Source organism: Lontra canadensis, unplaced genomic scaffold, assembly GCF_010015895.1.
Source record: "Lontra canadensis isolate GAN:19392208 unplaced genomic scaffold, GSC_riverotter_1.0 scaffold33, whole genome shotgun sequence".
In the NCBI taxonomy this organism is placed as follows: domain Eukaryota; kingdom Metazoa; phylum Chordata; class Mammalia; order Carnivora; family Mustelidae; genus Lontra; species Lontra canadensis.
The window spans coordinates 5,021,607-5,037,224 of record NW_022631027.1 but is presented as its reverse complement, the minus strand read 5'-3'; the positions used below and the strand labels follow the sequence as shown (position 1 = coordinate 5,037,224).

Here is a 15,618-nt window from a genome sequence, read left to right as displayed (position 1 = left end):
GTTTTTTAATCCTCTTAACAGGATCTTTCACAGAGTAAATAAAAGATTTTTGCTTTGATGAAGTCCAGTTTATTTTTTTCTTTTATGGATGATACTTTTGGTGTTATTTCTAAGAATTCCTTTTCTAGGTCTAGATACTGATGATTTCTATCTTCTACAGGATTAATAGTTAATTACATTTAACATTTAAATCTATAATCCATTTTAAATTAATATTGGTATAGAGTGTGAGATTTAAGTTGGTATTCTTTTTTTTTCTCTCTGTATATTCCGTTGCTCCAGCACCAGTTGTTGAAAAGACTTTTTTCCCCCCATTAAATTGCTTCTACACTTTTGTGATAAAGTCAGCTAGCCATCCTCATGTAGGAGTTTGAGGAGATTATAGAAAATATAGATGAATTCTAGAGAGTTAATTCATTCTCTTATATAGGAGGCAGTTAGATCCAAAATGAAAAACCAGTATAACCAAATTGTTTAGAAATCAGGTGGGGGAGGGATGGTTAGAGAAGAGGTGGTGGGTAGTGCTAGTTTTCATACAAGCTTTGTTTGATTCTTAAAATATGCAGTTGTATAATTTTAATTAAAATAAAAACAATACTATAAGGTAATGCCAGTGCTTAGGGGAAATTTTAAAACCATCAATGTCTGTATTTTTAATTTTGAAATGTTTTTAATGTGGAAAAAATACTCAGAATAATGCGTGGTAAGAAATATAAAACTTTAGAGTTCAAAAGTGTGTACCTGCTTAACCAACTCTAGAATTAAAACATTGGCAGTTCCTCCATTCTTTTCCCTTCCAATCAGACGTCCACCTCTGTCCTTGGGAGACAACCATCAAACCTTTTATGGTAGCCACCTTTTTGTTTTATATTTTTGCTGCTTTTTGAACTATATGTTTTTTCCTATTAATGAAATTTATATAAATGGATCTTGGCTTTTCCAGCATTGTTTGTGAGATTCATGTTTGTTTTTGCGTGTAAGTATAGTTCATTCAATTTCATGGCTGTGCAGGCATACCTCATTTTATTGCACTTCACTTTGTTGAGCTTTGCAAATGGTGTTTTTTGTTTTGTTTTACAAATTTAAGGTTTGTGGCAACCCTGTATCTAGCAAGTCTATTGGTGTCATTTTTCCAACAGCATTTGCTCACTTCATGTCTTTTTGTCACATTTTGGTAATTCTTGCGACATTTCAAACTTTTTATTTCTGATAGTGATCTGTGATCAGTGATTGTTGATGCTACTGTTGTAATTGTTTTGGTGTGCCACAAACCACAGCCATATGAGATGGCAAACTTAGTAAATGTTTTGTGTGTTCTGACTCCTCCATTGACTGGCTATTTCCCTGTCTCTCTCCTTTAACTTGGGCCTCCCTATTCCCTGAGAGACAGTGTTGAAATTAAGCCAATTGATAACCCTATAATGGCTTCTAAGTTTTTAAGTGAAAGGAAGAGTTGTGCATCTCTCACATAAATCAGAAGCTAGAAATGATTAAGCTTGGTAAGGAAGGCATGTCAAAGGCTGAGATAAGGCCAGAGGGTAAGTCTTACACCACCAGTTGAGGTATGAGTGCAAAGGAAAAGTTATTGTAGGAAATTATAAGTGCTACACTAGTGAACACATGAATGATGAGAAAATGAAACAGCCTAATTGCTGATGTGGAGAACGTGTCAGTGGTCTGGATAGATCAAACCAGGCACAACATTCCCTTAAGCCGTAGCCTCATCCAGAGCAATAGGCCCTAACTCTCTTCAGTTCTGTGAAGGCTAAGAGAGGTGGGAAGGTTGCAGAAGAACTGTTTGAAGCTAGCAGTTTGGTTTACAAGGTTTAAGGAAAGAAACCTTTAGAACATAAGAGAGCAAGATGAAGCAGCAAGTGATGATGTAGAATCGGCAGCCAGTTCTTCAAAAGATTTCTAGCTCAGATAATTAACAAAGATGGCTACACTAAATGACAGATTTTCAAAGTAGACAAAGCAGCCTTACATTGGAAGAAGATGCCATATAGGACTATCATAGTTAGAGAGGAAAAGCCAGTGCCTAGTTTCAAAGTTTCAAAGGGCTGGCTGACTCTTGTTGGGGGGCTAATGCAGCTGGTGACTTTAAGTTGAAGCCGGTGCTCATTTACCATTATAAAAATCTTAGGGCCCTTAAGTATTGTGCTAAATCTGCTGTGCCTGTGCTGTATAATAGAATAACAAAGCCTGGTTGATAGCGTATCTTTTTATAACTGTTTCACTATTTTAAGCCTACTCTTCAGACCAACTGCTTGGATAAAAAGATTCCCTTGTAAATACTACCTCTCACTGACAGTGCACTTCATTAAGAACTCTGACAAAGGTGTACAGTGAGGTCAATGTTTTCATGCCTGCTAACCCAACATCTATTCTGCAGCCCATGGATCAGGAAGTAAATTCAACTTTCAAGCCTTACTGTTTTAGAAGAACATTTTGTAAGACTGTAGCTGCCATAGATAGTGACTCCTGATAGATGTGGACCAAGTAAATTGAAAACCTGGATTCAGGGCACCTGGGTGACTCAGTTAAGTGGTTGCCTTCCGTCAGTAGATATTGATCCTGAGTACCCTGAATGCTAAGGTTAGCATATAAAGAATTCAAAGCAGCTTTTCTAACTATATTACAAATATTAAAAGAAAATAAATTCAGGGATACCTGGGTGGCTCAGTCAGTTAAGTAACTGCCTTCAGCTCAGGTAATGATCCCAGAGTCCTGGGACTGAGTCCCACACCAGCCTCCCTGCTCAGCAGGGAGGCTGCTTCTCCCTCGCCCTCTGTTCTCCCCTCTGCTCATGCTCTCTCTCTTTCACATACTCTCTCAAATAAATAAAATCTTAAAAAAAGAAAACCTGGATTCACCATTCTAGATACCATTAAAAACACTTAATTCATGAGAAGTGATCAAAATAAAGACATAAACAGGAATTCGGAAGAAGTTGAATTCAGCCTTATGGATGACTTAGAAGGTTCACGACTTCAGTGGAGGCAATAACTGCGGATGTGGTGGAATCAACGGGAGAACTAGAAGTGGAGCTTGAAGATGTGACTGAATGGCTGCAATCTCATGATAAAGCTTGAACTGATGAAGAGTTGCTTCCTAGGATGAGTGAAGAAGAAAATGCTTTCTTCAGATGGAATCTGCTCCTGGTGATGATACTGTGAAGACTGTTGAAATGATAACAATGGAAATACATATTATATACACACTTAGTTGATAAAGCAGCATCAGGGTTTGAGAGGATTTGGCTCTAATTTTGAAAGAAGTTCTACTCTGGGTAAAATGTTACCAAACAGCATCACATGCTACAGCGAAATAGTTCATGAAAGGAAGCGTCAGTAGTTGTGGCCAACTTCATTGTTTTCTTATTTTTAAGAAATTGCCACAACCACTCTAATCTTCAGGAATCACACCCTAATTAGTCAGCAACCATCAACATTGAGGCAAGACCGGCAAAAAGATTGACTCGCTGATAATCCAGAAAACGGTTAGCATTTTTTAGCAATAAAATATTTTAAAATTAAGGTATATGCTTTTTAGAAGACATACTGCTATTGCACACTTAATGGACTATAGTATATTGTAAACACACTTTTATATGTACTAGGAAACCAAAAAATTCATTTGACTTGGTTTTATTACAGTTTTGCTGTAGTGTGGCAGTGTGGAACTGAACCCACGCTGTCTCTGAGGTGTGCCTGTATCATGGGGGACATTATATGAATAGCTCACAATTTATTCATTCTGTTAGTGATGGAAATTTGGATTGTTTCTCCTGTTTAGGCTTTCATGAATAATCCTGCTGTGTATTTCCTTGTACATGTCTCTAGTGCACATATGCACACATTTATATTTAGTGAATTTTTTGGAGTTAAATAGCCTAGTTTTAGAGTGTATTTATGTTTAATTTCAGAAGATATTAAAGACCTCCTTCCCAAAGTGTTTTGTAACAATTTATAATCTCATCAGCACTTTTGCACTTCATCTTCACCAACACCTTCACCAACGTTTTGTATTGTTAATCTTTAATTTTAGCAATTTTAGTGGATGTGTAGTGTTTTTATTTCCCATTTCCCTGATTCCAAATGTGATTGTACCTTTTTATATATTTATTGACCAGATTTTATAAATATTTTGTGTATATTTGAAAAGAATGTGTTTTGCAGTACAAAATGGGTACGGTATTTATATACGTGTCAAGTCAGTTTTGTTAAGCTTGTTGTTTAAAACTTCTACATTCTCACCAATTTAATTGCAGTATGTTGGCTCAATTAGAGATGTGTTAAAATTTTCTACTGTTATTATGGATTTATCTTTCTTGTGTTACTGCCCATTTTTGCAAATTTAGAATTGTTTCTGAAATGTTTCTGATGAGTTGAACGTTTTATCATCATTATTTCTCATTGTCTTTAGTAATTCTCTTTGCTTTGCAGTCTGCCTTAACAATATAGCTACACAGGCCTTAAAGTTAGTGTTTGAGTGGTTCATTCCTCCCCACCCCAACCTTTAAGTTTTTCTGTGCCTTTTTTGTTTCAGAATTGTTTCATGTATCCACCATATCAGTTTTTCTTTCAATCTGATCTAACACTTCTTCATCTTTTACTTACAGTATAAAGTTTGTTTAGATTTCTTGTGATTATTGATGTACTGGGGCATAAATGTGCAATCTAATGTGCTTTCTATTCTGTTATGTTCTTTTTCTTACCTTTCTTGCTGTCTTTTTATTCTTTCCTCCCCCCATCTTTTTTTTTTTAACTATTTTGTCTGTAGCCACAAATCTCACAAAGGTATTTTTATCTGAAAATAATCTTTTTTTTATTCACCTTAATTTTGAAGGAAATTGTTACAGGATATAGAAGGTGTTGCCCTAGTATGTCCCATTTTTTTTCTGATGTTGTAAACCATTACTTGTGTTGTCATTGTCATTTCCTATATGTAGCCATTTTTCCCTGGCTGCTCTCAAGGTTTTCTTTTCAGCCATTAACAGTCTGACTATGATATGTGTGTAGAAATGGTTCTTGATATTTATCCTACTTGGGTTTGTTGAGATTCTTGGATCTATAATGTTTTCTATCATCTGAGATGTTTTTGGTTATTATTTCTTCAACAAACATTATTTTGAACCTTTTTTATTCTCTTCTGTTGCATCTTGCACATCAGTGTTGAGTTGGGTTATATTAATGTTGGACTGCCTGATATTGTCCTACTGGTCTCTGAGACTGGTGATTTTTTCCTCATTTTATTCTGTTCTCTGGACAGTAATTTATTGCCATATTTCAAACTCACTGATTATTTTTCTGCCTCTAATCACCCCCTTCTGTTGATTTTTTAATTTCAGTTATTTTAACTTTTTCTTTATGGTTTCTATCAATCTTTGAATTTATTTTCTTTTTTTGTTTATTTTTTTAAAAAAGACCTTATTCATTTTTCAGAGAGAGAGAGCACAAGCAGGGGGAGCAGCAGGCAGAACATGTAGAGGGAGTAGCTGGCTCCCCACTGAGCAGAGAACTCGATGCAGGATTTGATCCCTGGACCCTGGGATCATAACCTGAGCTGAAGGCAGTTGCTTAACTGACTGAGCCACTCAGGCATCCCTGAATTTATTTTCTTTTAATATTTGTAATATAGTTAGAAAAGCTGCTTTGAATTCTTTATATGTTAACCTTAACATTCAGGATACTCAGGATCAGTATCTATTGACTCCCCCTTTTTTCCTGAGTATGGATTACAGTTTACTGTTTCTTTGTATATGATATAATTTTGCTCGATAACTGGACATTATGAATATGATTTAGTGACTCTGCTTTCTTTTCATGTTCTTCTGGGAATTGTTGGGTGAAATTTATAGTCTGATTTTGACACTTGCCCTGTGATTTTCTTGCTCCTAGAGATGCCACTAATTTCCATGTGTTCTCTTGGTCTTGAGTTCTGTTCTCTGGCACTTCAGCCTTATAAGGCTTCAGCTTCCTGTTGCCCAAACTATGCACACTTAAGAAATTCATGCTGTTGAAAAAGCATCAGTAGTACAGCTCTGTTTATCAAGTGTAAATATACTGACCTCTGCTGACTTTTTCCCCTTGACCCCTTCAGTTGTTCTTTGTGCATACATAATTTATCAGTCATCCAGTCATTTGGGCAAAATTTATACTGAGAATTTTTGTTTGCTTCTCTGGTTCTTACTGCCATATTCTTTCATTTAAATTTCCATTTAAATTTTCAGCTGCCTTTCTAGGCTTAAGTTCTGAGCCCTACGGTAATATCTTTTTCCAGAGATGATTTTTGTTTGCACCGTACAAACCAAGTAATGTCAACCATTACTTGTATTGTATGGGATCTCCAGCAGTCTGGGATTACTTTAATTAAATTTTAGGGATTGAGTTTATTTTTTCACCTAAATATCTTTAGGTAGGGCTGCAGTACATGCAAGGACTTGTTTATTTCTGGCTCACTAGAGTTTAGTCCTTTGGGGTCTCAGCTCAAATAGTGGGCCGCAGTTAGCATGGTTCCCACCTTTTTTGAACCTTGCATTCCCTTTTTGGTTCCCTTAAATCTGTAACAATGTTAGAAATAACCATCAGTTTCTCAGCTGCCTCATCTGGATTGGCAAAACAAACTTTCAAGGCAAAAGTATCCTTGGGTGCTGGGTTGTTGTTGTTTTTTAAGATTTCATTTATTTATTAGAAAGAGAGTGAGCATGGGGGGTGGGTGGGTGGGAGAGGGAGAGGGAGAAGCAGACTCCTTATTGAGCAGGGAGCCCAAAGAGAGTCTCATTCCCAGGACCCCAGGATTGTGACCTGAGCTGAAGGCAGCCACTTAACCAACTGAGCCACACAGGCACTCCAGGGTGCTGAGTTTTTATCTATAGGTTTCCATCTTTGATCCTGGCCTGGTCATTCTTAACTGTTGTGTTAGCTCTTCGGTGCCTTTGTGGTGACTGTTTTTAATATTTTGCTCAGTTTCTCTAGTAGGTTTCAGTAGAAGGATTGATAAATATTTGAATATTCTGCTATTACCTGTAGTTATTTCAGACATGTTTGGATTGATAGGTGCGTATCGTTGTGATAATGTTTATATCTCATGGCTTGGGTTTTTTCTGTGGTGGCTTCATTCCTAATTATGTTAGGAGGTGGCAGAGATAGCTACTGGCTGCTCTGACATACATAATTCTCCTAGCTGTTATTTCCACTGAAGAGTATACCTTTCCTAGTAGTTGCTGACATCCTGAGAAGGATTTTTAATTTCCTACTCTGGCCTACATTCTCACCCATGAAAAAATTACTGTGGCTACCTGAGGAATTCTCATCAGCGTGGGTGTCACTTGTTCATTCCTCAGTTCAGGGCTGTGTGATGGGTACCATTTTAACAGTTGAGTAAAAGTGTTTTATTAATGGGCAGTCAGGGTGCTATTAACATAAATAGGAAAAGGAATGTTAGGTGAGATAACAGATTGCTCTATAATAGTTTTCATAGATTTTTGGAGTATCCTGAAAAGAATTTCATTAAAAAAAAAATAGTAGTTGACTGGTAACATTACTTGTAAAAAACGATTTTGCTCAGTTTATATGTCTCTTGAGATTAACAAACTGACAAAATGTTTGTAGAGTCACTGCTAGTAAAACAGTAAAATACTTTTATGTCTTTTTTCCCTTGCTTTCAAAAATTAAGATCTAGACCGATTATTAATCTAAACTTATTCTTCTAGGGATAGGGATAATTTAATCTGCTATCTTTAGGATAAAGTTGTATCAGTTAGCTATTACTGTGTAAGAAGTTACTCTAAAACTTGGTGGTTTAAGACAACGTGTTTATTATTAAGACAAGTCTGTGAGTCAGCTGGGAAGTATTTCTGGTCTTGGCTGGGCTCGTTTATGGGTCTGCAGTTAGCAGTTCAGGAGGGTGGCTTTGCTGCTCTTGGCAGGGTTCTCTAGGATGGCCTGTGGTGGGACATTTGGGCTGTCTTGTTTCCTGCAGCAGATTAGACGGGGCTTGTTCTTATGGTGGTAGCAGGATTCTAAGAGCAGAAGCCTGCAAGGTCTCTTGAGGTCTAACTCAGAATTGGCAAACTGACATGCATGCATTCTGTTGGACTTCTTTAAAAGGAAGCCTAGAGTTAAAGGGTAGGGGAAACCACTCTGCCTCTTGATGAGCGAAACTGCAAAGCTTCATTGCCAAATGCATGGATAATGGAGTAGTGTAGAATTGGGGCTATTTTTGCAGACAGATTTTTTGATTCATGCTGTAAAGCTCATTTCTGTGTTCTAGGTTGAGCACTATTATATTTCAGTAGGAATTGTGTTTGAGTATAGAAGTTGAAACAGGTATAAATTAAATACATCAATCTGTTTTGTAGGATATATGTATATATACATATATACATATATATATATGTTTTGTAGGATATATCTGATTTGTAGGATATATCTGATGATATTTTGGAAGCATTGCTCATGCATTGAATTACCAATTGTAGAGTAATTGTAGTACCAGTGATAGGTGTTGAAAGATGAGTGATTTTTGCATCTGTTCTCTTTGGGTTATAAATGATGGTATTCTTTTTGTGCTCATTATTATTACTCTAACTTCTTTAATTTGAGATTTCATTGTTTCCCCAAGTTTATTAATATTTGCATATTGTGGTCTTAAGTGGATTTGTTGAAGTGTATTTGACATATAATAAATCTTAAATTTTATGTGTATAATATGAATAGATTTGGTATCTATATACACCTATGGAACCATCACCACAATCAAGATAATAAACATATCCTTTACCCTCAAAACTTTCCTTGTGCCCCTTTTTAGTTCTTTCCTACTTATTGCTTCTCCCCTTAACAGTATATAATCTTTTTGTCTACATTTTTTTTACCCATCATAGTTATTTTCAGGTTCATCCACATTGCATGTATCATTAGTTCACTCTTTTTCCAATATAAAGCTATAATGTAAGGGTTCACATGTTCATGGATGTTTTTTCCTTCAGTTTTTGGCTATTACAAATAAAGAACATTTGTATGTAAGTTTTTATATGAACAAATGCTTTCATTACTTTGGGTGAATATGTAAGAGAGTGGAATGACTGATCATACATGTAGTAAGTGTATACTTGACATTTTAAAAAAATGTCAGAACTACTTTTTACAAATCTTCCTGTATGAGTGTATGAGAGTTTCAGTTCCTTCACACATTTGCCAGCATGTGGTATGGTTGGTCTTGTTAATTTGAGCCATTGTTATAGTTGTGTAGTGATAATTCATTATGGCTTAAGTTTGTACTTTTCTAATGAAAAGCAATAGTATATTTTCATGTACTTAACACTCGTATATCTTTGATGAAAGATTTCACCAAAAGATTTGTGGCTTCAAATCTTCTGCCCATTTTTTGATTGGGTTGTTTTGTTTTAATTGAGGTTTTAAAAATGGATTTATTGAGAAATAATTGACATGTAGTGAAGTACAAAGTGGACAGTGTAAGTTTTGAGATATGTATAGTATACACTTGGGAAGCTATCACCACACAAACAAGATACTGAATACATTTATCACTCCTGAAAGTTTCCTCATGCCTTTTAGTGATTCTTCCGTTCTGAGCCACGTTCCCCTTTTGGGTCTGTCTTTCAAAAGCATTTAGTCTAGGGTTACTCTAGTCAGTGCTACCTGAATTAAGAGGTTTTTCCACTCTGTCTGAAGGAAGCAGGTCTTATTTTTGCCTTTGTGTGAGACTAGGGCAATAATCCATGTTATTCTTTTGAGTGGCTCTTTGCTTGGCCTTGGGCTTGTTTTAATAATATGGGTGTTCTCGCTCTGTGCAGTTGTCTTCTCTAGTACTCTGCCCTGCAGTCCCTAGCTGTCTTAGCTTTGGACTTCCAGTTAAGTCTCTTCAACTCAGAAACCACCAGATTCAAGCCTGAGTATCCTATTTTCAGGTGAGGGTCTGTAGTAAGTTGGGGTTGTTGGAGGGTTTATTTACCTTATCTATTTTCCTTCTCTTGGGGTTCACCCTCTGTATTTCCCTATATAATATCTGAAAACTGTCATTTCATATATAGGTCTGGTTTTTTAGGGTTTTCAGATGGAGGGCAAACTGTTAATCTATGTTGGCCCTTATGTGTATTTTTTTTTTCTTGGTACTTATTTTTTAAATGGTATTAAAAAAAAGATTGTTTACCATCTGAACCATTTTAGGGTACAGTTCAGTAGTGTTAAGGATATTCACATGTTGTGCACCAGATCTCTAGAACTTCCTATTTTGCAAAATTGAAACTCTGTACCCATTAAACGCTAATTTTATCACCCCCTCACTTACAACCCTTGGTTAGCAACCTTTTTACTTTTTTTCCTGTGATTTTGACTACTATAAATACTCGATATGAGTGGAATCATACCATGTTTGTCCTTTGTGGTTGGCTTATTTTACTTAGCGTCATGTTCTCAAGGTTCATCCTTAATGTGACTTGTGATCGGATTACTTTATTTTTAAAGGCTGCACAGTATCCCATTCCAGTGCTTCATGTATATAGCACATTTCCCTTACCTATTCCTCTGTCTGTGAACTTTCAGCTTGCTTCTCCCACTTGACTGTTGTGAATAATGCTACAGTGAGCATGGGTATATAAATCTGTCTTTGAGATCCTACTTGAATTCTTTTGGATATATACCCAGAATTGGGATTGCTCCATCATAGGGCAATTCTATTTTTAATTTTTTTGAAGATATATTTATTCTTTTGAGAGAGAGAGAGTGTATGCACGCAAGCAAAGGGAAAGGAAGAAGGGAAGCAGACTCTCTGCTGAGCAAAGAGCCTCACCTGGGGCTTGATCTCACCACCCTGAGTTTGTGACTTAAACTGAAACCAAGAGTTGGACACAACCAGACAAGCCACCCAGACACCCCTGTAAATGATATTTTTGTAATTTTGTTGTCCAGTTTGGTCATTATTAGTATATAGAAATGCAACTGATCTTCACATGCTGATATTCTGAAATTTTGCTGAAATCATTTATTAGAGTAAATTTTTTAAGACTCTTCAATATCTTCTACCTAAAAGATCATGTTGTCAGCAGATAATTTTACTTTTTCCTTTCCAATTTTGAGATCATTTGCTGCTTTTTTCCTATCTGTTTGCCCTGACTAGAAGTTCAGTACCATGTTGAATAGAAGTAGCAAGAGTAGGTACTCTTGATCTCAGGGTTGTGAGTTAGAGCCCCACATTGGGTGTAGAGATTATTTAAAAACAAAATCTTTTTTTTTAAATTTGTATTTATTTATTTAATAGAGATCACAAGCAGGCAGAGAGGCAGACAGAGGAGGGGAGGGGGAAGAAGGCTCCCTGCTGAGCAGAGAGCCAGATGTGGGGCTTGATCCCACAACCCTGAGATCATGACCTGAGCCAAAGGCAGAGGCTTAAACCAGCAACCCAGGCGCCCCATTAAAAAAAATCTTTTTTCTTTTTTTTTTTTTTAAAGAATAGGCACCCTTCCTTCTTAATCTCAGAGGAAAATAAAATCTTTGCATCTTTCACTATTGAGTGTGATGCTAGCTGTGAGCCTTTCACTTACGGCATTTATTATGTTGAGGGTAGTTTTCTTCTATTCCTAGTTTGTTGAGTGTTTCTGTCATGAAAAGGTATTGGGTTTTGACAGATGCTTTCTCTGCACCAATTGAGATGATCATGTGGTTTCTGTCCCTCATTCTGTTAATATGGTGTATTCTGTTGATTTTCATTTGTTGAACCATTCTTGCATTCCAGGAATAAATCCACCTTGGTCAATGTGTAGAATTCTTTCAATGTGTTAACTTTGGTTTTTAGTATTTTATTGAGGATTTTTGCTCAGTATTCATCCAGGTATATCGATCTGTTGTTTTCTCATTGTTTCCACACTCACCTAAACAATATCCTAATTATACTTTTTAGGTATGGATTTTAAAAGTACTTCCTATCAAACTTCATTATAAATTCCCCATTTAAAAATATAGTGTTTACAGTGACTTGGTTTGGCTCTCTGGGGAACAAATGCAATTACAAGGTTTTTTTTCCTCAGACTTTGAAATATTACAGAGAAAAATAAAAAAGAACTAAAGTCAAAGGTTACTGTCTTTGTGTGGTGTTTAACATTTAAAGCATTTTAAAGTATAGGTAAGTGGCATTAAGTGCATTCACACTGTTGTGCAAACGTGTATATCCTTGTATTAGTCTACTAGGGCTACAATAACAAAATACACTGACTTGGTGCCTTGAGCAACAAATTTATTTTCTCACAGTTCTGGAGGCTACAAGTCCAAGATTAAGGTGTTAGGTTTATTTGAGGCTTCTCTCTTCTCAAGATGGCTATTTTCTTTCTGTTTCTTTACATGGCATTTCCTCTGTGCATGCATCCTGTGTCCTTAAGTGGCATTTCCTCTGTGCATGTGTCTTTTTCTTCCTATAAGGACACCAATCCTATTGGATTAGGGCCCCATCCTTATGTCCTTATTTAACCTCGGTTAACCTTTTTGAAGGCCCTTTCTGCAAATGCAGTCACATTGGGAACTAGGGTTTCAACATATGAATAATCAGTTCTAAACACCTTTTATGTAGTGCTTCTGGTTTATTTCCTAGAGAACCTACCATCATCAGTATAGTCATTTCTTACTGTTGTTCTAACAAATTATCACAACCTAGGTGGCTTTAAACAACAAACTTACTGTCTGGCAATTCTAAAAGCCAGAAGTCTGAAATCAGTATCACTGGGCAGAAATCAAGGTGTCAGCGGTGTTATTCTCTCCAGAAATTCTAGGAGAGGCTCTATCCCTTGCCTCTCTCAATTTCTGGTGGCTACTCACATTCCTGACTATGAGTTCAATCTTCAAGGCCAATATTTTCAAATCTCTCTCTTCTCTGTCCTTGCATTCTCTGTGTATAGTGAAATTTCCTCGCCTCCCTCTTTATAAGAATACATGTGATTGTAGTTAGGGCCCACCCAGATGATCCAGGATAATCTCTCCATCTCAAAATTTTTTTTAACTTAATCACATCTGTAAAGACTTTTCTTTTGAGGGGGGAAGGGTCATATAAGGTAATATCCACAGGTTCTGGGGATTCGAATGTGGATTCTCTTGCAGAGCCATTATTTTTTCATCCCATTACACTCAGCAATTCATAGTAGACTTAGTGTTCTTACTGTGATTTATAGCTTAGCTTGTAATAGGTCACAGTATCCAGTTATGAGTAGGTAAAGATTGGGGGCAGTGGGTGGCCAAGAGAATATTCTTGCCTCTTCTAGACATTAACGAAGAAAACTCCAGGTCTGTGGTTCTAAGTGTGTGGTCCTGGAAATAACATCACCTTAGGAATTTACTAGAAGTGCAAATCACTGGGCTCTAATTTAGAATTACTGAATCAGGAACTTTGAGGGTGGAGGCTAGCAGTCTGTATAACAGGCCCTCTGGGTGATGCTAATATGTGCTAAAGTTTGAGAAACAGTTTGTCAGACTGTTGACATTTTTAGTGTTAAGACCATATTCACCTCCTTCTCTAGCTCTTTTCTGCTTCAGTCTAATACTTCAATGAGTCTAGGATTTATAGTCCACAAACTTTGTTTTCTGTAGGGATGTAAACATTTAGTACTAAAATCTTGGTATTGATGATAAAAGTTTGCACCAGGCTGGTTTTTATCAGTTGTGTTTTTACTTATAGTTATTTCATAAAGTAATATTACTGGATTCAGAAGTGTTGTGAACTTTTTTCCTAATCTTTAAGTGGGCCTACACTGTTGTACTTTTAGTATGTGCTACCCAGTGAAAATGCTGAAATAAGATGAATGAATTCTTATCCTCCATGTGTCCATACTGTAGTTCAGAAAACATGTAAGTGAACAGCTGATACAGAGTTATCACCAGTTTCTGTACCAATTGAGAAACACTGTAACTGTGAAGAAATTGAGATGGGACCTTTCAAGGTGACTAAACTAATTATTGCAAAACTAGTAAAAAAAGTTTCAGTAAAATTAAAGAGAGATAGAAGGTAGGATAGTTCACTATGCGAAGCAGCGAGAAAGCTGAGAAGGCATGGGGACTGTTCTGTAATTTGAAGGAGTTTAGTATTAGAAACCTGCAGTGAATGGGAAAGTAAAGATTGGGGATAATTGATAAGGATGAGATCGTTGGTGAGTACTGTTGAAGGACTGGAATCATAGATTTGATATCCTCAGAATAGCCATTGCAAAATTATACATTACATGATTCTAGGAAGAATAAATTTGAGATGATAGTCTGGAAATAGAATAGTTATAGGAATCTAGGTGAGAATGGCAGTAGGTATGGTGGTGCCATTTTTTGTGAATAAGAATGCAAAAGAATAAGTTTCAGGTTGGGGAAGTTGTGTAGAGTACAGGATGAGACATACTGAGTTTTCAGAATTTATGGAATGTGATAAAATTAGGGGTAGATTTTTCAAGTCCGTTTTCAGTGGAATGTTGGGATAGCTGTTATACTAGATTGTGAATTAAATGGAAGAAGCAGGAGAGTATCAATATGTACTATCCTCTAGAATAATGGTCTTTGGCATTTAGTATTTAATCACTGTTAGCCATTACTGTATTTATTGTTAGTATACTTTTATGCCATCTCATACTTTTTTGTTCTTCAGCTTTTTGGTGTACTTTTTGGTATATATGTAATAGTATTAGATAAGCATCTAGATAGAAGTATGTGTTTTATTAACAAATACTGATTTTAATTGCTATACTATTAAAATTAATGAAAATAAGTTGTAAATTTTTTTAAAGAAAACTAGAAAGTTTGTCATTTGAATAGATTATTGTTCATAAAAAAAGTGGTATTGAGCAAGTTTCCTGAAAGTATAATATGATCATGTTTTAGTTGAACCACTTTTTTGGACACGTTATGTCAAAATAACTTGTTTTGTGATTTTTAATTTCAAAGAGTAAGTGTGTCATAGATGTACTTATTCATACCTGACACAAAAATTAAATGATGGTCTTTACATGTATTCTTTCAGGTTTGAGTTAATTTCGAATGAGATTGTTTTTGCAACGAGATGTTAATAAGACAAAATCTAGGTAAGTAGAAGACTACTTTGTTAAATGTTATATATCAAAGTAGGAATAATAGGAAAAATTATGTTTTAAAACTCTGCCTTCAAGTTCAGATTTAATGAGTTTTTCAATAAAATTTTGAAATACAAAGAATTGACTTTGAGGTACTTGCTTGAGTTGATTTGGTGGAAGTAACAATAGAGTCATCAAATTGTGCTCTTAGTTTTCCTTCCTTTATGTTGAATTTAAGTATGTGACTATTAAACATCTGAGAAAATTGAGCTGGTGTTCGGTTTAGCTATTCAGAAAACAGTTGAGTAAGAGATTTGCTGCATGCTTCAATGTTCTGAGTAGATTATAGTGCTCGAGTAGTTTTTGCTTTTGTGAATTTTACTTATTTTGATTAATGGAGTACTTCCATAAATTGATTAAATTTGCCAAATCGTGACTTCTTTATATTAATATAATGTTTTGAATATAAATGATTGTTTCAAAGAGTATCTCTGTTGGTCATTGAATTGGTCAAAGTCATTGAATGAATTTTCTAATTTAGCATTCTGATTTGCATTCTTTTT

General features: G+C 35.8%; 1 protein-coding gene across 14 annotated transcripts in view; it reads left to right on the top strand.

Annotated features, from left to right (window-relative positions):
- Nucleotides 1-15,618, top strand: part of ZNF644 (zinc finger protein 644) — a 104,323-nt gene that overhangs the window by 18,764 nt on the left and 69,941 nt on the right. For 13 of the 14 annotated variants that reach the window (XM_032867095.1, XM_032867096.1, XM_032867091.1 and 10 more), the window contains one exon: nucleotides 15,007-15,067. The exons of the other annotated variant lie outside the window; for it this stretch is intronic. In XM_032867095.1, the coding sequence (XP_032722986.1) occupies nucleotides 15,024-15,067 (44 nt within the window). In that variant the 5' untranslated portion in view covers nucleotides 15,007-15,023. The remainder of the gene's footprint in view (nucleotides 1-15,006; nucleotides 15,068-15,618) is intronic. 14 annotated transcript variants of the gene reach the window in all.